General features: G+C 38.0%; 1 protein-coding gene across 1 annotated transcript in view; it reads right to left on the bottom strand.

The window, feature by feature from the left end:
- LOC134491526 (colorectal mutant cancer protein) overlaps positions 1 to 24,003 on the bottom strand; it is a 157,136-nt gene that overhangs the window by 71,557 nt on the left and 61,576 nt on the right. The window contains exons 2-3 of the mRNA XM_063295337.1: positions 8,947 to 9,060; positions 148 to 290 (exon numbers count right to left, since the gene is read on the bottom strand). Of these exons, the coding sequence (XP_063151407.1) occupies positions 148 to 290; positions 8,947 to 9,060 (257 nt within the window). The remainder of the gene's footprint in view (positions 1 to 147; positions 291 to 8,946; positions 9,061 to 24,003) is intronic.

Here is a 24,003-nt window from a genome sequence, read left to right as displayed (position 1 = left end):
AGCAGCAAAAATAAAATGCACACACTGAGGTTATAATCTAAGGTTTGGAAGTATGTAGTATATTTAGAAAGAGAAACTGTTTTCATGAAACCTAAGAAGTTATGTTCACTGTAGCATCTTGCTGACACAATTCATTTATTATTGTACCTTATAGTAGTTCCTTGCAGTCGATCTATTTTCTTATTTAGCTCTGCAATAATGCTATGAAGCTCAGTGATCCGTTCCTCATAACGAAGCGTTGTACGCTCTTGCACATCTTCATGCTCTCTCATTAGGTGAGACTGTTCACACTAAAGAGTGTAAAAAAGAAATTTAGGGGTAATATGGTGGCAATATGGATATATGATACAAGATAGTATTTACAACCTGTCATCTTCCCAATTGCATAAAATCTTATAGCAGGTTTAGATCAGTTAGACTAACAACAAATTTCATTCAAGGATTAATATAATAAAGCAAGCCATAATAACACTGCTTTTTGTGCGAATCTCATCCTTTGGTCAGATTATTTTACTTCGTAAAAATGAAAAACAAAGGCACACAATGAAGTTTAGAAAGACAGCTAAAAACTGGCTCTATCCCCAGGTACTTGGGTCAGGATGAGGAAAGTTCCCATCTGGTGAGATACAGTGCATTTTATTTCTGATTGCCATTTAATTGTTTTAGTTTGCTTTAGTGGTATGTGGTTTTTTTTGTATTTTTGTTTAATGATTTTGTACACTACCCAGAGTCATGTTGTTTCGGTTGGGCTGCCATATAAATGTACTAAATAAATAAAACAAAGTTAATCCACTGTGCACATTCACAGCACAGGAATAATATATCCTCATCACCACAATATAATTTAGTAGGTAAGTGAAAACTATGACCCTTCAGATGCTGTTGAACTACAATTTTCAGAACTTGTTGACCACACATTCTTTATTCTTGCTGCACAGCAGTTGTTCCAATCTACCTGCTGCTGCAAAATCGTGATTTTCTTGTTCTATTAAGCGGCAAAAAGGTTGACTTCTGGATGGCCCTATCTGCAAAACAAGGTGGCAATGACATATGGATTTCATTCCCACCCATAAAGAAAAAAGGCCAATCTGCTCAGCGTGTTTGCTAAAGAAGTATGCTGTGGGGTAAGACAGACCACAGTGAAATTATTGTTTCGCTATGTACCAGTCTAAAACCTGAACTATTAAAGAAGAGGAAGACTCCTACCAAAAATATTAACTTTGGAATGTTCCTGATGGCTACTTATGCAAAAAGCCACAGAAATCACAATGAAAAACCTATCAGTCCTAGGATACTGATACAACTTTATGTGTCCTCTCTCTCTAGATATAAAAACTTACAGTAACATACTGTAGCTTCATTGCGATGAAAGTCCATACCTCCATAGACGGAGGTAGTTATGTGAGACTAAATTAAAATTTTAAGTGATGAAACTTCCATACTAAGACAGGATCATTGCATTATTACTCAATGTATCAATCAAATTATTCAAGATAATTTACAAGGTGTGGCATGTCAAAGCTAAGGGAGGAGAATTAGATTTCCAATTAACTCGTTTACTGTTGTCTTAAATTTTACAGTAGGAACCACCCTAAGCAAAGCAGGCAGGATTTTTCCTCTTGAGAGTAAGCTGGCGTAATGCTTGAATGTATCACTGGGTGGATGAGGATGATTAATAATCCTGATACGGGGATAATCTTCACATACCTGTTAGATTTAACTGTGTGTGAAAGACATATTTCATGATTTTATGCTAAAACAACCACCAGCCTGAAAACTAAACCAGAAATCTAAGCTAGAGAATCACCATAACTGTGCAATTCTTGATATAACTACTCCATTAGCTTCACTGGAAATTAATTCATGGTTTTTATGTGACTGTCACACTAAGTCATTTAAAGAAGTTACAACATGCTATTTTCTCACTTTTTCATCAGAGCAGCAAATATTCCAGGCACAAATTTCTCAATATTACATTTTTAGTTAATTGAACAATTATTGTTTAACACTTGGAAGTAATCAGAATAATTTAGAAGACTGATATTAGTCATCTTCTATTTCATCGTAATATTCACAGCCACAACCCAGCTATTTTTTTTTCTGATAGTACCACAAATCTTTAAAAATACTAAATTGCATAATACTAGTCTGTTGAAATTTATTAAATGCTTTTTGTTTAATTAATATATTTTTATTGAAGAGTATCTGTTTATTAGTATGTTTAATTCAGTTCAAGTGTCTTCTCCTTTCAAGAAGTTGATGACCGTAAGTCTCCAGTGTCCCTTCTGTGCCACTCCTGCATTCTTCATATTGTAAACAAATCCAGTTATGTATCTTGTTACTGTAGGTGTCTCTTTGTCATCTCCTGCTTCTTTTCTCTTCTGTTTTTCCTTCTAGCCAAGTCCATTATATAGAACTGCATCTATGATACAAATACCTCAGTTTACTTTGTTTGATGGCCTTTAAGAAGCTTTTTTTTTCTCCTGTGCCATCTCTAGGACTTCCAAAATTTGATCTTCTGTTACTCCATGGATTCTCAAGATTCTCCTTAATCCTTATTTCAAAGGCTTTCAGACTGTTCTTATCTCCTTGGACATTGTCAGTGTCTCACAATTATAAAGAAGAATTGACCAAATATAGCATCTGATCATTCTAATTCTTCATTTGAAATCTATTTCTTATTATTTCTAAAACAGCATTCTTGGCAATTTCTATTTGCCTCTTTATTTCACCAGCTGTTTTCTCATCGTGTATGATTAAATGTCCAAAATAGACAAAATTCTTGTCTTGCTAAAGAGGGGTATCATTGATCAATGTTTTTATTTTGCCCCCACCCCCATTAACCTCACCTTGGGGTTTTTGTATTAAAATGTAACCAATACTTTTCACTTTTCTCAGAATCTTTAGTTCCTCTTCTTTTTCTGTCAGGAACATAGTATCATCTGCATATCTTAAGTTGTATATTACTTATTGACAATCGTGGTGCAGTTCTTAGTTCATCAAATATTTCTTCAGTATAGACACTGAAAAGGACAGGTGACAGAACACACCTCTAATGCATTTCCTTCAGTATTACAAACTTCTTTGAAAAATCTCCTTCAGTCTTAAAAGAAATTTGCTCCCAGTATAGTGATGTTATAATCCAAAATAGAATTATTATAGCTAGTATGTGATCTCCAAAGAATAATTATCTGGCGAAGTGATGATCTTAATGTGCATCTGCCTGCTTGATACTATAGCTTCCCCATACTAAAAAATCCCAGATTTCATGTTGGAAGGAATGAAGTAGTTAATATTATCACACCTTTTTCTGTCATCACAATAGATATATTGCATACCAGTAGACTAGTCAGAGAATTCAAGGCAGACTAACAAACTACAGTGGAAATGTCATGAGTGTGATAATTTGTGGTTATTGAATCACAAATACTAATCAAAGGTTACACAACTCTGGTGTATGAACTAACTACAATCCAAGCTGAGCAAGGATTTCTCTTTTTTATCTTCCTGCTATTATTGTTAGCAGTCTTTGATAAATTGAAACATAATATTCTCTGACCACTTTTCAAAACTCTGCATCTGAGATACTGATATTGTTTATAATTCTCTAAACCTGATTTGTTCATGACTTAATAACGATGAGACCAAAGGACTCCTCTCTTGTGTTTTCTACTGCCTCCTATGCAGCAGCTGTTTTGCATGCCAAAGAATTCATGGCTGATGCCACTTGAAAAAAGCCTAGAAAAGAAAGATGTTTGCAATATTCAGACAAATCTTGGACCTTGACTGATATTGCCATTTTAACTAGGCAATGTAAGAAAGCATCTATCTAAGTCAGGGGTGGAAGATCTGTGGCCCTCCAGATGTTGCTGACTTAATAATACATTTTATTATTTACAAGAGATCATGCTGGAAGGGGCCATTCAGGCCAATGATTCCAAGCCCTTGCTCAGAGGGAAATTCAAATTAAAGTTTGAATTCTTGTTTCCTCAGGCTAAATATTCCCAATTCCTTCATTCTCTTGTCATAAGATTTAATTTCCAGCTTATTGATCATCCTTGTTACCCTTCTCTGAACCTATTCCAGTTCATCTGATTTTTTTTAAAAGTGTAGTTGGCCCAAATGGATGTAATACTTAGTTGGGTCTGATCTATACACAATAAAATAAAACTGTGAAAGAACAGCAGGGTGATTACCAAGGCTGTTCCTCTTATACATTCTGTCATCCCATGTTATTCACATACCCATATCTTCAAGGAATGTGGATACAGGGGAATTAGCAGGCAGGCAGGCAGGTAATGGTTGCTATGGCCAATGGCAGAGCTACCAAAAGTTGCTGGGCTATTAGAGAGAGAAAGAAAGAGAGAACCAAGATTGTCAACAGAGAAGAAGAAAAATTTATGTGTGTTCCTGAGTTGGTGAAAAGTTCAAATCCCACAAAAAGTGACTGAAAAAGCCAGAGGCAGGAGTTGGTGTGAATAGTTTCAGTGTGAGGTTCAACTGGTAGGTCAGCCACTGGTGATCAGTAAGTGGTCTTGGCAGGAGAAATCAAGGGGGCTCGACTGGCATAGTGGCCATAGCAAGGATCCAAGGAGATTTTGGTCTATAAACTGATTAGCAGTGAGTGAGGCCCATGAAAAAGAAATCGTTCTTTAGACTTGTGAGCAAATTTGTCAAGTGGGAAGAGCTGAGGCCAGGACATTAACAGTTGCAGTTTGATAGGTATTGGACTGACAGAGTATGCCCCCAGCAGCAGAAAGGCTCTAATTGGAAGAAGAGAAGCTCAGCTGAAATGGCAACATAAAATTCCAACTGGGAACAGTCAGAAGCTTCAGCTGGAGGACCATGAATCATCCCCACTGATGGCAAGAGAGAAACCTAGACAAAGTAAGCAGCCACCAGTCTTGCTCAGCTACTAGTGCTAGGAGCACCCAATGACTGGTGAGAAAGAAAGGAGTTGGTGAGAAGGGAAATAAAGTATCCCATGAAGTTTCCTGGTAGAGAAGCAAAGGATGGGAAGGTCTCTTAACATGAACAGTCCAATGGTGGTCAATGGTAGCCATTTGCAAGGGAAGAAATATAATTCGAGAGAAGAAAGGAGTTGATCTTCTAGATGCATGGGATGGAGGAAACCAAGATTCCTCTAAATCAGGTGGCAGTGGTGTAGAAACCACTTACAAGACATAGAAAAAGGTAAGGGGAAAAGAAAGAGGAAACCTTCTAAGGTTCATGGACAAGAAGAATCTAAAGTGGCAAGCTAGCCCCAAATATGCAATGGTGACAGAACAAGGGAAGGTGTACAAGAAGTAGAGCCAAAATTTAGTTTCCCCCACTAACAGGTTGGCAAAGTATTCTAGTCAATTTTAGCTTCTCAAACATAGTCTGGGAAAGTAGCCAAGGCTGAACCAACTCAGAAAAACAGGTGGTGGCTGGAACAATTCCCAAAACAAAGGAACTAAAAGTTAAAATTTGTTTTCTTCATGTCTTTGTAGCATTAAAGAAAAAAATGTTATTCACTAGTCTTAAGCAACTAGTCTAGATTTGGGGTGGTACAAAAATTCTTCCTGAATTTTTGTACCACCCCAAATCTATGACAGGAAATATTACTTCTTTATTCCTATTGATACAGCCTAATTTTGCATTTGCTTTTTTTTGCAGATGCATCACACTGTCACTCACCTTCATTTTTTTTTCCACAACTGTTATTACCAAGCCAGGTATCCCCATCCTTTACTCATGCACTTCATTTAGGTTTCCTAAGTGAAGAATTTTATATTTATCTTTACTGAATTCATTATGCTATTTTTCAGACCATTTTTCTAATCTTTCAAGATTGTTTTGAACTTTACTTCTGTCTTTTTTAGTATTAACTATCCTATCCCACTTTGTATCATCTGAAATTTGTTTCCCTCTACCTATTCATCAAGTCATTAACAAAACTGCTTTAAGAGTGCAGACCCAGGACTCAGACTTGTGGCATCTCACTCAATATCACTCCAATATGATGAAATACCATGGATGAATACTAGACAACCCGAGACCCATTGGATCATCCTTTCAGAGATATTTCCTTACCTTAACAGAGAAACAGAATGACCACAGGCAGGCAAAAAAGCAGTGGGAGAGGGTGCGACTTCTGACTTCCTGCCAGCTTCCCCATTGACTTTGCTTATGAGAAAGTGGCAGGGAGCCTTGGAGATCACTCTTCCTCCTCAGTTGACCCGTGGAACTGCCTGCCACTTTGCTGGGGGTGTGAGGGAACAAAGGAATGACCATGGGCAGGCAAAAAAGCAGTCGGAGCAGGAGCGACTTCCAACTTCCTGCTGGCTTCCCCATTGACTTTGCTTGTGGGAAGGTGGCAGGCAGTATCAGAAATCACTCCTCCTCCTCCTCGGCTGACCTGCGGAACTGCCTGAAACTTTGCTCTGGGGAGGAGGAACAAAGGGGGCTGCAGACCGCAAGGAAAACTTCACCCCTGCTCCCCATTGTGGTGTGTCCCCAAGGGCTAGAATAGCAGCTGTCCAATTTGGTTGGATTTAGACCTGGGCTCTTCAAGAGCGGGTGAACCAGTGTCTCTTTAAGGGCGTCTGACATCTTTTCATCTCTCAAAGAGGTATTGGCTATACCCTGGTGTTGGCTATACCCTGTTTGCTTCTAGTCCCCTCCCTGGCTGCTTTAATAGCCAAGTGGGACAAACGTCTAATCCACAAATAGCAGAGCTAATACAACAGAGGACTCTGTCCACTTCCTCAGGATCCACAGGCTCAAAGGTCTCCCACAAGATGTCACCTCAGCCATCTCAATAAATTTTGTCCATCTGGCTTCCAACTCAGAGCAAATGTGAGTGATTTTATCCATGAAATGTTTGGCCAAGTAATCATTATTTATATTGACTGGATTTTCTAGGCCCATCCTTCTGAAAAAAGATCTGGCACACTCTGAAGAATGCAGCTGGTTAACATTCCACAGATACAGTAGGAGTGGAGAAGCAATTATGTTTCATTGCCTTTATTGCCACAGAGTAGGCTTGCATCTGGGCAATTAAGATTTATTTGTTTTCTGCCAGCATCACTTCTCTTCATCCACTTTATTTCCTGGACTATGTCAGTAATCCAAGGAGCTGCACAGGATCAGCAGGTGGGGAGAGGGCATTTGGCGGTGATATTGTTGAGCATCCTAATTGCTTCTGTATTCCAGAAGTCAGTAAGGTGCCCAACAAACAACATCCTCCAGATTGCTGGGAAACTTTCCAAGTGCCATCACGAAGCTTGCTGGATCTATTAGACCAGGGTTTCTCAACCAGGGTTCCATGGAATCCTAGGGTTCTGTGAGAGGTCACTAGGGATTCCCTAGGAGATCATGATTTATTAAAAAAATTATTTCAAATTCGGGCAACTTCACATTAAAGAGGTAAGTTTATTTATTTATTTTTTAGTTTAAGAACACTGTTAATGCATATATACAGGCCTACACATGAAACAAATAAAATAATCTTGTAACTTCCGGCCTATATTTGAGCCTGAACGTGGAGGGGTTCCCCGAGGCCTGAAAAATATTTCATGGGTTCCTCAAGGGTCAAAAGGTTGAGAAAGGCTGTACTAGATGTTTGGGGTGGGCCACCCTTCCCTCCTTGCAGAAGCTGGTAGTTCACTTAACTCCACTGTTATGAGAAAATTACCTATCTATGACATCAGACTGGTGGAAAATCCACCAGAACCAGATCACCACATAACTACTCCAAGGTGAATACCAGCTCTAAAGCATGGCAAACCATGTGAGACAGGCTAGTGATGACCTGGGATAAACTCATGGTTGTCACACGGTCTTATGAATTCCAAGTAGGGGAGGCTGACATCACCCTGAAACCAGCAGTCTGGAAGAATCCACAACCAACCTTGCACTGACAGCCTGCTACTTAGTGTGGGATGCCACCATGCAGCTGGAACAGTATAATAGCAGCATTCCCAGCTTGCCCCTTTAGCCCAGCATTATGAATAAGGCTTCACAACTGGCCACCTGAAAACAATGTTCCTCACAACAGTTAGTGTCTCCCAGTAAACAACTACTATCCCACCTCCCCACTCCTGGGTCAGGACTGATGTAAAAAATAAAACTCAGCTGGACTGATCTTTAGGGGGGAAGTTTTCCCTCCTTATCCAACTAGGTCTCAGTGATACATGCCAAATCTGTCCTTGTCCACAACTGAATCATGGACAAAAATAATCTGACTGCAAGCAAATCTGCCAATTAAAGTCTCCCCTCACTACAATTTTGTGCCTCTTGAAAGATTGCTTCTGCTTTTGGAAGGCATCATCTACATCTTTTCCTGGGTTGGTGAATAAAAATAGATATCAACAAGAATATTAGCTTTTCGTTTCTCCACTTATTTTAATAAATAAATAAATGCAAGCTAATAATTGCAATAAATGAGTTAACGGAATACTGTATTCTCAGGCAAATGCAACATGTTGAAAAGCAGTTCAATAGAGGCCAGATTTCTACAAACTGATTATAGGCAATAACTTATCAATGCCAGATAGTCCATTAATTTCTCTACAAACTGAAAATTTGCTTCAGTGGTTGGGAAGCTCAATAAATATACATACCACTTTGAACTGAATGTGCCACTTCCACTGGTATGAAAATTGTTGGTCATATTAGCAGGAATTTTGTTTTTCATAAACTGTACAAACTATTTGAACTAGAGCAATAGCTTGATTATGTATTACTGAAGTAAATATTTGTATATATTTCCTTACTAAAATTAACACAATTTTTCTCCCCAACACTCCTAGTGTAAAGAAACTAGTAGGTTTTGCTATATTCCTCTGTGAAAAGTCACATTTGATGCCTTTGATGTTACAACAGTGCCTATCCTTTTTATTGGTTTAAATCCTTGCAGTATTAATAGCCAAGACCATTTTAGCAAGTTGAATAATGACTAACCTGGGCTTTTGCCAATTTCTTTTCCAACAAATCTCTCTCTCGTTCTGTTTGCTGTAGGCGCTTATTAAGTTCAACGATGTCGCCTTTCAGAGATGCCAGTGCTGCTAAGTGGAACTGTAACATATAAACAAAATAGAGCTAAAATTAAATACAATCAATAAAACATGTAATGTCCTGGCTGAAACAATGCAAATGGTGTACTTCAGGTATAAAATTTCATACTTTGGAATCTGAAATGAAGAACCAGAACAAGCTATTTCACACTATTCAAATAATTCCACTTTGTATACCTCCAGCACTAATATTGAATAGTTTTGCTTATTTGGATTTAATTAATTTATTAACCATTTGGATTTAATTAATTTATTAACCATGTTTCTATTCCGCCACAATCCAGAGACTTTTGGAAGCTGACATAGGTTACAAAAAGCAAGTAAAACATTTGCATCATAACAACCATAAAAATAGTAAAGCAATACTACCCAGGAAAAAAATCACACACAATAAAAATAGAAAATAAAGACGGCATGATAACATCAGGAGAAGGCTTTCCAGAAGAACTCCATCTTTAAAAGCTTCCAAAACATCAACAAGGAAGTGGCTAGTCTAACCAAACTTGGAGGCTTTTCCACAGAATTGGTGCCACCAGAGAAAAGCAGCACCTTCAAACTTCAGCCTCCTGGACCTCCCAAAAATATGGAGTGATAGTTTCTCTGTTTGATCTAATTGGTTGGGCCAGTACTGATTGGGGTAGATGGTGCTGCAAACACCCAGCATCAAGCCATAAAGCCTTGATAGGTTAAAACCAACACCTTAAACTATACCCAGAAGCCAACTGGAACAACCTGTCTGCAAATCCAATGTTACATGCTCCCAACAATGGGAGCCTGAAAGTATGCAGTCTGCTGCATTTTGGAGCAATTATAGTTTCCAAGTAATTTTTAAGGGCAGCCCCAAGTACAGAGTGTTACAGTAGTCTAGCTGGGTGATAAGGGCATGAGTTACTAAAGCTAGATCTTCCTGTTGCAGGTAGGGTTACAACTGATGCACCAACTGTAGTTGGGCATAGACCCCTCTGGCACCGCTTCCACCTGCTGTTCCAAGCAGGAGGCATGAGTCCTGAAGTCCCCCAAGTCCCTGATGACAGCATTTGCCCATCAAGGACAACTCTGATGCAACAGAGAACCCTAATGTATCCATAGCAACTCAGACTTACTAGGTTTCAGCTTCAGCTGTTCTTTTCTATCCAGATCCAGGTAGCCTCCAGGCACCAGAAAAGGACATCAACAATAGTGATGTACAGTTGGGTATCATCATCATATTGATGATACTGCACCACAAACTGTTGAATGACCTCTTCCAACAGCATCATATAGATGGTAATGAGCAGGACAGAGACAAACAACCACTGTGACATCCCAGTCAGGGGGCACTAAGTTAATCACTCCTTCCTCCATGTTACAGATTGGAACCATCCACTGAGGATGGAGCAGAACCAGTACAGACTAACATCTGCTATCTCCAACCTCTGCAGACAATCCAACAGGATACCATGGTTGATGGTATCAAAAGCTACTGAGAGGTCCATTAAGTCCAGAAGGGGTTCACTACCCCCATCCAGGTCTTAACAAAGAGAGTGATCAATGCTGTCTCCATCCCAAACCTGGGCCTTATCAGATAATCTATTTCTACTAAGATGCTGTGAAATTGATCCACTAGCACCAACCTTCCTAACAAAATCCAGTAGAATCAATGGGAATATTCTCCTCTTGCATACTAACTAGTGGAAATCATCTCCAGAGGTGATAAATATTAGTTCAGTCCCAAACCCAACGTGAAAACAAATGATCCAAATTGAAAAGAATGTGAAGTCCAGTTCCTGCCATTTGCTTAGACCCTTACACAGCAAATTAGAAGTTATCTGATAATTATTAAAAACAGCAAGATATAATGACTTTTGTGGCTTTGTATTTTTGTTCTTATTGCCTAGGTTACTGCTGCACAGGCAGGTAAACTGGTTATTGAACTAAAACTCACATATCCTTCATTATTGGAAACATTATTGTTCTCTTAAACATACACTATACTATACTCTCTTTAAAAAGTGGTATTTTATTATTTTATTTAGTTTTGGAGGTTAACTGACACAGCTTACACCCAAGAACAGGAAGCAATAGAATAAAAAAAATATTTTTAATTATTATTATTCAGTATAAAATGAACACAACCACTTCATTATAAAATGGCTGTTTTTATCAATAATACATTAATTAAGAAATTTAATGAACATACATTTTCAGTAAGAGCCAGTTCGGTTTACTGTTAAGGCACCAGGCTAGAAACCAGGAGACTGTGAGTTCTAGTCCCACTTTAGGCATGAAAGCATCTGGGTGACCGTGGGCCAGTCACTCTCTCTAAGCCCTAGAAAGGCGGCAATAGCAAACCACTTCAGAAAAACCTTGCCAAGACAACTGCAGGGACTTTTCCAGGCAGTCACCAGGAGTTAAAAACTGACTTGAAGGTGCACACATACACACACACACACACACATTTTCAATATGATTATTAGAGATTTCATGTTTTCATAAGAAGCCTGAGAGGAATAAATACTTTAATAGGCTCACTCCATGGAACTAAACCAAACTTAAATTACTGGAATTGGAGTACAGCTTAATAACATAAGAGCAAATGTCACAAAGCTTTAAGGAAAAAAACACATTTTATCTCTTCACTGGAAAAAACTGAACTATTTTTATCCTTTCCCAAAATTGAATAAAGATAATTCTGTACCAAACACAGGTACACAATGGAAGGTACTGAAGATTTATGCTACTCCCAGCATTTATTCTTTAGTCAATAAACTGACAGCAGAGAGATAGAAAGGTAAACTGCTCATTGAACTAAAACTAAAACATATACAGTATATAAACCTTCAAAGAAACTATTAAGCTTACTGCAAACACCTAGTGTTTTTTACTAGGAGATAATCCATCATCCCTCAAACTTTCTTAAACTATAGCAGGAAAAGTATGAGATTTCAAAGTCATAAATCTCTGCAAAATATGCTTAAACAGGCAACACTGGATTAAAAGCTTATTTTCCTAATGTTGTCATTAAGGCAGTGTAGTCTAATTTTTTAAACCGAGTACCAGTCATAAGTCCCTTTGTTCAGCACCATCGTAGCTTTGAACCATCACTGAATGAATGTTTGTAACTCCAGGACTACCTGTATAATATCCTCAAACAGGAATGTCTCCATTCTGTATCACAGAGCAAGGCAGATTTAGACATCTGGAATACGGTTTTTGGGACTCAAATAGAAACTAGTAATACTTCCTAGTGCAAAGTTTAAATATCTAAACTGAGGCTTTCGGTTGGGGATACAAATGGATGGGAAGAGGAGGATATATCTTCAAAGGTAATTTATTCTTTCTTTTTTTTAACTATGTCTTTTAAAATTCAACTTTAGCAGCCTTTTTGTGTCATATTGCTTTTTTTTACTTTCTTTGTATTTCAATATTTTAACAACAAACATATAGATTAAAAAGAAACAACAAAAAAGGTCAAAATATGCTTAACAAATCCTCCCCATAAGCAGTTTTCCAGATGTCTTGATTATGACTCCCCTCAATAACAGCCGTCATGGCAGCTGAGATGAAGGGTGCTTCATGGCAGAGAAAACTATAGGACAAATGGAGACTATAGGATATTTTCTCAACAGCATACTTTTTTGGTATACTGAACTAGAATGGTGTTCCATTTATGAACACCACAAACACAAAAATAAAAGCTCTGAGAGAATCAAACAAAGCTCAGATTGAAAATTCTTGTTTTCTTTGTTGTTTATTAAAAAGCATGTCATGACCTATAGGGAGCTAAGAGGCCTGCACCTGTTCACTGTGGAAGCAGGAGAAACATTATGTCCATGGAAGTTACTGGTGCCTGCAGCAAGTCTCACTGTAGACCAAACTAGAGATTATCCTTAAGGTTCTAAACCACAGAATTGGAGAGAGAGTGATAGCTAAATGAAAAAAGGCCAAGCCACAAGTAGATACAGCATAGCAAATTGGATCTGAACATCTTCCACCTCTCTGGAACCCTTTCAAATCCAAACTAAATTGCAATTCGATAGCAGTGTGGGGTTGGAGTAGGCTTAAATAAATGATGGGAATGAGGGTGGTTTGTCTTCCCATTCTTACTATTAACAACTGAGAGGGGAGGAGGGAGAAACAAGCCAAAAGGAAAATCTAAATTTTTTTGGTCTTGCCCCTTTCAGTGATGTTCTCATATCCTCAGAAGACTGTGGTATCTTGGGACATCAGGAGGCTGAGCTGTGACCTTCAGCCCCTCAGACGCTGCCCACATCTTCTATAAATCTGTTTCCAACTCATGGGCCAAAGAGGATATACAGGGAAACAATTGTACCTCAGTTGGTACTTCCAATTTGTAACCTTAGAGCAATTGCTCTAAAAGATATAGTTAGGCTTACCGAGATGGAATATCCAGATACTTTTATACCTCAAATACTACAGGTTGTTTACGGTATCTTTTTTTTCCAGTTTCTATTCAGCATCCAACCTTCTTCTATCTAAATGACAGCATTATTGCTCTATTTCTTTAAAATAATGGAACAGTTGTTTTTCAACATCAGCAAATTTAAGCTGTGTGGACTTCAACTCATGCTGGCTGGGGAATTTGGGAAGTTGAAGTCCACACATCTTAAAGTTGCCAGTGCTGAAATGATCAATAATTTTAAAGAAATAGAGCTGTAATCTATACATTAACACCTGTCTAAGCTTTTTACTCTTTTTGGTTTTTTTTAAAGCTAATAGTCCATAAATTTATGACAGAGGAGGTGAAATGAATGCTAACAAAGTCCATTTTAGCAAACATACGGACAAGCCTGGAATAGAAAACGTAAAAGGGAAGACCTTTATCTAGAATAAATAACCTGACAACTCAAAATCTCCAAAGACAGCTTTGCTGTTTGATCCCCGAACACTGGGAACATGGAATGCCACAACCCATGGCCCCTATCAGGTCAGAGAAAGGAGCCTCCCTAGGAGAAGGAAACCCCCCCTCCTGCATACTATTATTTTGTGAAAATCTAAACTAAAAGTTAATGCATTTGAATTCAAAACAACACCCATTATAGGAAAACAAACTGAAGCAGGTATCTAAGCTTCAGATTCATTCACATGTTTACTCAACATGTTCCAAAAGTTTTGACCTTACATTAAACAACATCTGAGATTTTAAAGGAAAAAGTATATATTTGAACACAATGCAAGCATACACATTTAGCATGATATTTTGAAATACATCTCAATCTTGGTGGTCAATAATTGTTACTATAGGCCTGGATGCATGGAGCACATATCTCTACAGATCTACTCTATATTCAGAAATATATACAAATTCCAGCTACTGAAATAAAAACATAAATTAGCTAAATTAAATATACATGTGTATGTGTGTAAATGTATTAGGATTATTGTGCTTATTTTTTCCATAATTCATTAAATAGATGACTTTTGCAATCAGGAGACCCATTTTTTTAAAATTAAGAAACATGCCAGCAATTAGAAAATGGCAAAATCCAAACTAAATTTTGTGCACACATGGCAATATTACCAATACTATGGCAACCTGTTATAATCATCATGTGCAACTGACCGCATATGTAAATTTGTTAATAGATATACACTATAATTTCCTCTTCTGTTATAAATCTTACTGCAAACTTAGGTGGTAAACTTTACTGGGAAACTGAACTTTTTCATTTTTCCTGAAACTAGTTCACAAAGAACTATCAGTAGAAAATCTTAGGAAGGAATACACAGTATATATCTCCAGTTTTAAAAAGGAGATCTAAGAATCAGGTTTGTTTTAGATATTCCTCCAGTATCAATGTATTCAACAGCTTAGTCATAAATCCTACATAACTCTTATGTTTTCAATGAAAATACTTTGAAAGAATTTTTGAGCACAGAACAAACTTGCTTTAGGACAAAACCCATATTCTATATTCTGTTTCTTTATAGCTTAGTAAAAACAAAGAGGACCAACTGTAAATTTCTGGACAAAAATCTGCACTTGTAATTAAATCAATGGATTCCTCACAGAAATTTTCCTTTCTGATCACTAAACATTAAACATTCCATTGTTCCTAAAACATTTATATTTAGGAATATTCACACTGACCTAAGAAGAATATCAGACTTCCGAAGACTGTAATTCTGCCTCAGAGACCGAACAGCCAACTCTTTGCTCCTATCCCTGAGCAATGCTCTACCAACGCTCTACCCCACCCAGTTGGAACAGCTCAGTGACAATTAGGTAGAAACAAAGATGTGCTAATGTATTTTTCTCACCGAACAGGTTTTCCAGTTTGTATCAACCAATGGATGGAAAAGCCATTCAAACAAAGTTAAAATAGTAGAAATATACCAGACTCAAGCTCTTAACATTTCTGAAGCAGGAAATTATTTTTTAAAATACTGACTCTACAGTATTTTAAGAGTGTAATATACTACAGCGTGTAAGTTCACAAACTGCTAACAATACAAAGCAAAACTGCCTGAGATGGAATTCTTAATTTTTTTTTCAGAAGAGAAAAAATGTTGTGATATTTGAGAAGGTGCATGAATTGCTATGAAATGTGAGATAGGGAACAAAGATACTATTTTCCTTGGAAAACTTTATTTTGCTATTTTAAATGAACAAGTATCCTTAAGTCCTGCAAAACGTTGTATTCCAAGTAACTGATTCATATAATGATTTTAAAAAAGGATTGCTGATTGGGGGAGGATGGTAGTAGTGTAATATACTTAGCAAATTAGGGGCATTTTGTTTCTTTTTAAAATTCTAAAACAAACAAGCTGTCACAGCAAGGTTACTGAAAAGCTGCTGGGGGTGGGTGAGGCAGGCAGCTGTGGATATAATGGAAGGTACTCCATTTATACTTGACACAGAGGTATGAAAACACATAGGTGGTATTAATTAGCTTTTCTTTATGAAGCCTCTGAAATGGGAAAATGTTAAATCCAGTGTTTTATGGGAAGTGCAGGTATTCTCATAAAAGTAACCTGTATTAGTCAACTCTCTACTGCAACTTTGCATCAGAGGGAGTTGCACAGAACAGGTCCTCCTGACATCTCAGAGTTATGACATAGGACACAAAGAGGCAGGGCCACTCTAAAGCAGCTGTAATTTTGTAATAAACTGTTTTATAGTCTTGGAACTGCACAATCACTCTGGAACATGTTCTAATATGTCAGCTACATTGAATTAAGCATTCAAAATCATTTATGTTTGCAAGTTAAGAAGTGTAACCGTGGAGAATGACTAGTTTGAGCATTCGAACAGATAATATCATCAAAGAAATGCACATTAAGAAAACATTCTCTTTGTTTGATTGTTTGATTTTCACTGGAGGACACAGTTGATTAACTTCCTTTAAACAAGCATCATTGCTTCTTTGTTTAAGAAAGTAAACAGAAGTTCTGGCCAAGGATACAGTATCTCACAGCAATGAGAGGAAATTAATTTTATCTGTTACAGTAAATAAGAGTTAGCGCATATGTATGCTACCCTATGTATGTTACCTGCTTATACAGCCAATTCTAGGCATCCTGGCAATATCTACTCAAGCATAAAATGGGGGAAGTTCCTTTTTTCCAATCAGCAAGGAACATGCCTTTTTTTTTTAAACAAAATTTAACAGTTTGGGCAAATTGAGTTGTGTTTTTAAATAGATTATCATCACCAACTCATATTGCTAAGTTCAACTCAGGATCTCCAAATCAGTAAAGACACCTGTATTTCAGTGACTAAACTACTCTTTTCATTCTTAGACAATAGTCTTTAAAGGTAAAAATACAAAGCAGGTTTTGCATGAACCATAGTTTAACCCATGGTTTAAAATTGTTTAAAATTTTAAACCCATGGTTTAAAATTGTCTAGTAATTGTAGTTTTAAACCCATGGTTTAAAACTACAATTACTAGATTCTGAAGGATTTGAGCCCCCCTCTCCCATTTATCAGGTATTTTCATCTAAAAGATAAGAAGAATTAGAACTTTTACAAGAATAAACATAATTATAGTTAAGAAAATAAAGGTTCAAATTCAGTTCTTTCTGAATTTGCAGTGAACCATTTTGTATTGATAATACTGCTGTCAGAACATTTCTGTATACAACAATTTATTTTAAGAAGCTGACCAGATCTTTAAAATGTGGGAACTAATTGCATAATACCTATATATAAATTCAAACTAGATACTATCAATTCAGGGATATGAACATTTCTGAGTGATGCTGAGTAAATCAAGCTTTATAACAACCAAGCTATAAACCAACTTTGCAAGATTCCACTATTCAAGATATACAAATGGTTGATATTCATAACCAAGATAGGTATGTCAATGGGAACAGAAGATAGGTACAGCTTCTATTGGTTCCAGATGTACACACTGGAATGCCAGTGTACACACTGCCCTGGAAAAGCTTGCCAATACAAGCCATAGTATAAGTTTACCTCTCCTTTTTCTTCTTCTTGTATTCCATCCATATATCTCCCTGTTAGAAATCTCATCTTAAAATCAAGTAATTGAAGTTGCAGCTGTTCCAAAGTAGGAACAGTGGTTTGACCTAACAAGTAAAATAACAAGGTCTTTAGGAAGTCATTGTTCACTTTGTGAACAGCACCTAAGTTGGCTGGGTATTAAAGAAGGCACATAAGGTTGCATTTGAAGTTGTTGTTGTTTATTCGTTTAGTCGCTTCCGACTCTTCGTGACTTCATGGACCAGCCCACGCCAGAGCTTCCTGTCGGTCGTCAACACCCCCAGCTCCCCCAGGGACGAGTCCGTCACCTCTAGAATATCATCCATCCACCTTGCCCTTGGTCGGCCCCTCTTCCTTTTGCCCTCCACTCTTCCTAGCATCAGCATCTTCTCCAGAGTGTCCTGTCTTCTCATTGTGTGGCCAAAGTATTTCAGTTTTGCCTTGAATATCATTCCCTCAAGTGAGCAGTCTGGCTTTATTTCCTGGAGGATGGACTGGTTTGATTTTCTGGCAGTCCAAGGCACTCTCAGAATTTTCCTCCAACACCACAGTTCCAAAGCAACTATCTTCCTTCTCTCAGCCTTCCTTATGGTCCAGCTCTCGCAGCCATATGTTACTACTGGGAACACCATTGCTTTAACTATGCAGACCTTTGTTGTCAGTGTGATGTCTCTGCTCTTAACTATTTTATCGAGATTTGTCATTGCTCTTCTCCCAAGGATTAAGCGTCTTCTGATTTCCTGACGGCGGTCAGCATCTGCAGTAATCTTCGCACCTAGGAATACAAAGTCTTTCACTGCTTCTACATTTTCTCCCTCTATTTGCCAGTCCTCAATCGGGCTGGTTGCCATAATCTTGGTTTTTTTGCGGTTTAGCTGCAAGCCAGCTTTTGCACTTTCTTCTTTCACCTTCATCATAAGGCTCCTCAGTTCCTCTTCGCTTTCAGCCATCACATTCTGAACTGTGCCACTTAAACAGATCATTTCACTCTGCTGTTTTTACAATATATGCTGTATTGGCTATAGGTACAGTGGGAACTTGAGGAAAAATGGGAGGGGGAGACAGAAGCACCAAGGAATAAAGTTCTATTCTTATAAAAATGGAAGTAAGCAGGCTAAAGGCAAGAGCCAGTTTGGTATAGTTGTTAAGGCATCAAGCTAGAAACTATGCGTTCTAGTCCTGTTTTAGGCAAAGCCAGCTGGGTAACCTTGGGTCAGTCACTCTCTGGGAAGCAGGCAATGGCAAACCACTTCCAAAATCTAGCCAAGAAAACTGCAGGGACTTGTCCAGGCAGTTGCCAGGAGTCAACATGTATTTGAAGACGCACACATACACACACAGGGGCTAAAGGCAGCTGTAACATGCCAAGTACCTCAGTAAAATTTGTCAGGAAATATATAACATAACTGAAACAATAACATAACCAAAAGCATATTCAAAAGAAGACTGAAATGGAGCTGGCCTTTAGTAATCATTTTTAATTTTGTGGCATCAAATTGGTCACTCTCTAAATGGGATCTGCATTGATGGCATGTCATTCAACTGTCTTCGAGAAGCAGTTTAGAAAATCATAATCAAGCTATTTGCTATTCTCCTGGAGGCTGAGCACAAATGACTTACAAGTAATAGACCAGAGACCGCATGCATAGTGGCCTTTCAGAATTCATCTGGAAATGCTTTGCTTTTTTTCCAAAAAACCTTTCCAAGTGGAGTAGAAACTGACACGAAGACCACAGTTCCAAAATTCATTCCAGTTTTAAGATGAATGCTTTTTTTTTCTTTACAAGCTAACTGGGTGGACTGAGAACAGTATAGACAATGAAATGATAGATCTTTTAATGAAACTACACAGAAAACTAAATCTTTTTAAAGAACAAAGCTACAATTCTACAAAACTACAAAGGCACATATGCATATATAAGACATTTGGTCCTCTATGTATTCTTCCATGAAACATTACTTTCGTACAGGACCAAAAGACATGCAGGTCTTTGTCTACATGTTAAACACATCATTTGCTCTATTTGCATTAAAGTTTGGGAACAGAGGTTTATCTATTTATGCAAAAAAATGCACTGTGATTAACATACACGCAATTGCCTCACTTCTCCCAGCTTAGCCCCAAAATAATGCTGTCATCGAACAGAAACTGGCTGCATAAATGAGTCAGATATATACTACTACAACACTAAAAAAGACCAGTATTATACAGGAGTTTAAGAGCATGTTTATTTTTAAGCTAATAGAGAATTGCCACTTCAAAACATTCCAGTTTCAGGCTGGAATAGTCTGGAACACCACAAACCACTTCCTGTTCTGGAAGAACTCGTAGCCGAAAAGAAGGAGCCAGCCCCATCAGGAGGGACAGAATATTCCAGAATCAGACTTCTTTCACACCCAACATGTTGGGCACAACCAGTGCCAAAGACTTTTTCTAATTCAAGGCTGAGCCTCTTCTCTCCACAAAGTAGAGAAGCTGCACAAAGCCCTGAGCGTAATGCTGCAATGGACCAAAAGTGAGAGAAAAATGCCTGGGAGCTGTGAACAGAGAAATGGTTTATGTAAGGGGCAGGGAAGGAAAGACCCCATTTAAAATGGAAAGTGTAACGAAAATCTCTTCAGAAACAGAAAACAGAGGAGAATGGGAGAATCTGCCTGACTAATAATAGATATATTTCTTAGGACATTTTCACATTGCTCCTGGGTCCATTCCATTCAATTCCTATTCTTCCATGGCAGTTTGAAGTTGCCTGCCTTCAAAACCAATAAATTAATGAATGTTCCCTCCAGCTGATTTAATCCAAAAGTGAAAAAAAGTTATTGAATTAGTGCCTTGCTCATCAGCCACATTTTGTTTCAAGATATTTTCATTATTTCCAAAAAAACCCCAAGTGCCTACCAAAGCTGCTCTATCTGCCTTTTATTCTTTCCATGCCAATGAAATGTTGGGAAAAAATTACGTAAAGGGCTCAGAACTTTGTCAATCAGCAGGATAATTCTCCAAAACCAGAATAGAAGGGGACCAAATTTGAAGAAGCCAGCAAAAGAAAGACATGTTTGGAAACGGGCCAGCTCCATCAGAATAAAATGCAAACAAAACAAAACAAAACACAACACCAGAAAAATCCCCCAATGCTTCCCTGTGGGAAAGTCAGGTGGGTAGTGGCTCAAAATGCTGCCACCTGCTTGATTTTTACAGCTCCCTAGCTCCTAGTCACATGACATGGAATGGAGCTGATATTAAGGGGCTGGAAAGAATTCCAGAAGCCATGCTCTATATAATTTCCCTACTTTGTTTAAATGCATAAAGGTAGTCTTGACTTACAAACACAATTGGGGGTTAAGCGAGGGTGGGTGTTTGTGACCCCTCTTCCCTTGTCTGTTCAGGTTCAGAGGGACGCCTCCACTCCTGTTCCTCTTGGGTCTCTGGACTGTCTGTTTAAGGCAGGCCCAGGTTCATGTTGCAGGGAATTGGATTATAGGGCTCTAGGAAAGGATTGTATGCAGCAGCTTCACTTCCATAAGGAGACAGCTGAGGAAGGAAGGAAATGGAAGAGTTCCTGCCAATGGGAACTTTGCTTATCTGTAAGACCTCCAGAATGTCAGCTTTGCAAAATTTAAGCCACTTAGTCACTTAAGTCCACTTGAAGTAAACAACAACTGAGCTGGAAACAAATCAGCTCATCTGATGAACACAGGTAACAGTATGAAAGTACACAGATGTGGACTTCATATGGGAGAGATGCAAACACCTGATTTGGAATCTCCGTGGGACATCTAACACCTGGGAGATAGTTTTCAAAACATGAACACAGCAGCTGACCGATTAAGAGCAATCTGGATACATGAAGGAAATTTTCTATTAATAGAGTTATGTCTTTCATTGTGCTGAAGTTACCATGAATGAATATTAGGACTTCTCTTAATCTGAAGAAGATTTTTTTGAATAGTAATAGAATATGTGTATATCTCTATTTGCAAACCTCCAAGGTGGACACCAGTCTTTTTAAAGGCAAAACAGAACTTCTTTAGGGAAGGAGAAAAACAATCAAATGGGGACAGATACTATGGAGTATTGCCTATCCTTGGGCAGGTGGGTGGATGGGTGGGTGTTGAAATAGAAAAGCAGATGGGAGGGAATGCTATGAAGTATCCTAAAGGCATGTTTGCCTGACTGGGACAGTGAATGGGAATTCTGTATACTCCCACATTTTGCTGTAGATTCTGCTTACAATGAGACTGTGTGTATGTCCAGTGAGGAAGATGTAATATACTTGTCTCACTTTCTCTGCCATCAAAATATGTCCTGGCTATTATGGTAGGGTATGTAAAGCCATACATTTATTTATCTGTTTCCATATTATTTAAAATTAGTCTATGTGCTACTCTATGTTCTGGAAGATGGATCAGCTAATTATTTTCTCTATGTGAAAGTGAACGATTACATATAAGCGTAAAGTAAGACCTTTTCAAACACACTTTCTTAAAACCCTTCTCACTGCTTAGAGTCAGTGTACTTAGTGTGCTATTGTGAATTTTGAAACATTCTGAGCTAATGTCAGAAATAACATTATCTAAGCAACAATGTATAAATCTATTCTATAGATTCTACCCTCCAATTAAAAAAAAATAGATCATTTCTGAGTCATAAACTATGATCATATCACGAACTTACTAAGTTAAGAACTGTTCATCCAGGCTAAGTGCCATTAGCAAGCATTGCTACTATTGGATAACCTTGCAAGAGTTCACAGGAAGTAGATTAGACTTATATTGATTTCATTAAGTGGAAACAATGACTTATGGCTTTAATTCATCAAATTCATGCAAGATACGGCTAGCAATGATATTAGCAAATGTTAGTTACTGGCATTTCCATATTGAATCTGCCTCTGAATACCAATTACTTGAGACCAACAGGAAAGACCATATTGGGGGTCATCACAAAGACACCTAGTTGATCTCAGCTGGAAACACAATGCCAGAATATTTGGACTTGTGGTGCGTTTCAGTCCTTCTAATGTTCTACTGAGGTAGAGCCAGAGAAGTATTGAGTGTGAAACCTTGTGTTAAAAACAGTGATGCAAGTCATGTCTTTGGAAGTACCAAAGGGTTAGAGGGATAAATTAAACCAAAAACCTAACTGAATTTCCAAAGATACATCTGAACAGGTAGACTACAAAATGTAACAGAACGCCTGTTATTGATATAACATTAAATGTCAAAAGAACATTGTTTCCATACAACCTTCTAATGAATATTTCCTTTTCCAACAAAATACAATTGCACACTGAAGAGAAAAGCACCATACTTCAAGGACTATTCTTTTCCACATCACATTCATTTACTTGCATAAAAAGAAGAAAAGTTACAAAGCTTTGTCTCAAAGCCTGGGGGGAGGAATGTACAGTACCAGCTAAGTGCAAAATTTAATTCCTCTGATCCTTTTATTGTTAGTAAAATAACAATTATAGGTGAGTAAAGTGTGAAACATTAACTCAGACCAGAAGGAATGTTTAAGAACAGATTTTCATCCCAAATAATGAAGTACTGTGCAAAAATGCAAGGCCATTAGTTCACAAACAGAGCAAAAACTAAAAATAGGGTAACTTTGGGCCCCTTGTTCTGCAAGCCTTCAGTCTTCATATATAGTAGCTGTTTTTGCCGTAACAATAGTTTTCTGCCTCAGTCAGTGAGATCAAACAAGATAGCAACTACTCTCCAAAACAATGTTTTGCAGAGTCTATTCAAACCAATCTCAATAGTGAAATGTTTCACTATTCTTTGTCCAATATTATAATTATCTGTCTATAATGTGTATACTTGAGTTTCCCTATGTTTAGACACTAACTCATTGGAATGAAAACATTTACAGAAATTATTTTGGCAAATTTTAATGTCCCAAACAAATCAATTCCCAAAGCTCTGTAAAGCTATACAAGACAGAATAATTTATTGTTAGGTATGTCAGCAAGGATTAAAGCAAGTCTCTTAGTGCCTTCTTAGAGGTCTTAAAACTGAATGAGCTTGCCCAGGTACAAAGCCTCTTTGGGTATGAACAATGTATTTATTTTTCAAATTTTGCCACCACCCATCTCCCCCCAGTAGCGGGACTCTGTAAAGGTTAATCAGGACTATTATTAATCAATCTCCTACTCTCACAGAAAACTTTACAGGTAGTCCACGATTTACGACCATTCATTCAGCAACTGTCCTCAGACTTCCGGCCACCCCAGCACCCCTGCGGTCACATGATTGCAATCTGGGTGCTTGGAAACTGGCCCGCACTTACGACCATTTGCAGCACTTCATGATCATGTGATCACCATTTGCAACCTTCCCTGCCTGCTTCCCCAGAAGGTCAATGGGGAAGCCAGCAGAGAAGGTCAAAAGTCGCTTGGATAAGTTTCCCACACCTGCGCACCCTCCCCCAGCCCTCTGCACTCGCTGGGCAACTCGCTTTGCTGCACCTCTCTCACACCCTTGTGCACC

This window comes from Candoia aspera, chromosome 2, assembly GCF_035149785.1.
Source record: "Candoia aspera isolate rCanAsp1 chromosome 2, rCanAsp1.hap2, whole genome shotgun sequence".
Classification (NCBI taxonomy): domain Eukaryota; kingdom Metazoa; phylum Chordata; class Lepidosauria; order Squamata; family Boidae; genus Candoia; species Candoia aspera.
Note: the sequence above shows the minus strand (reverse complement) of the source record. Positions and strands in the feature narration are given on the sequence as shown.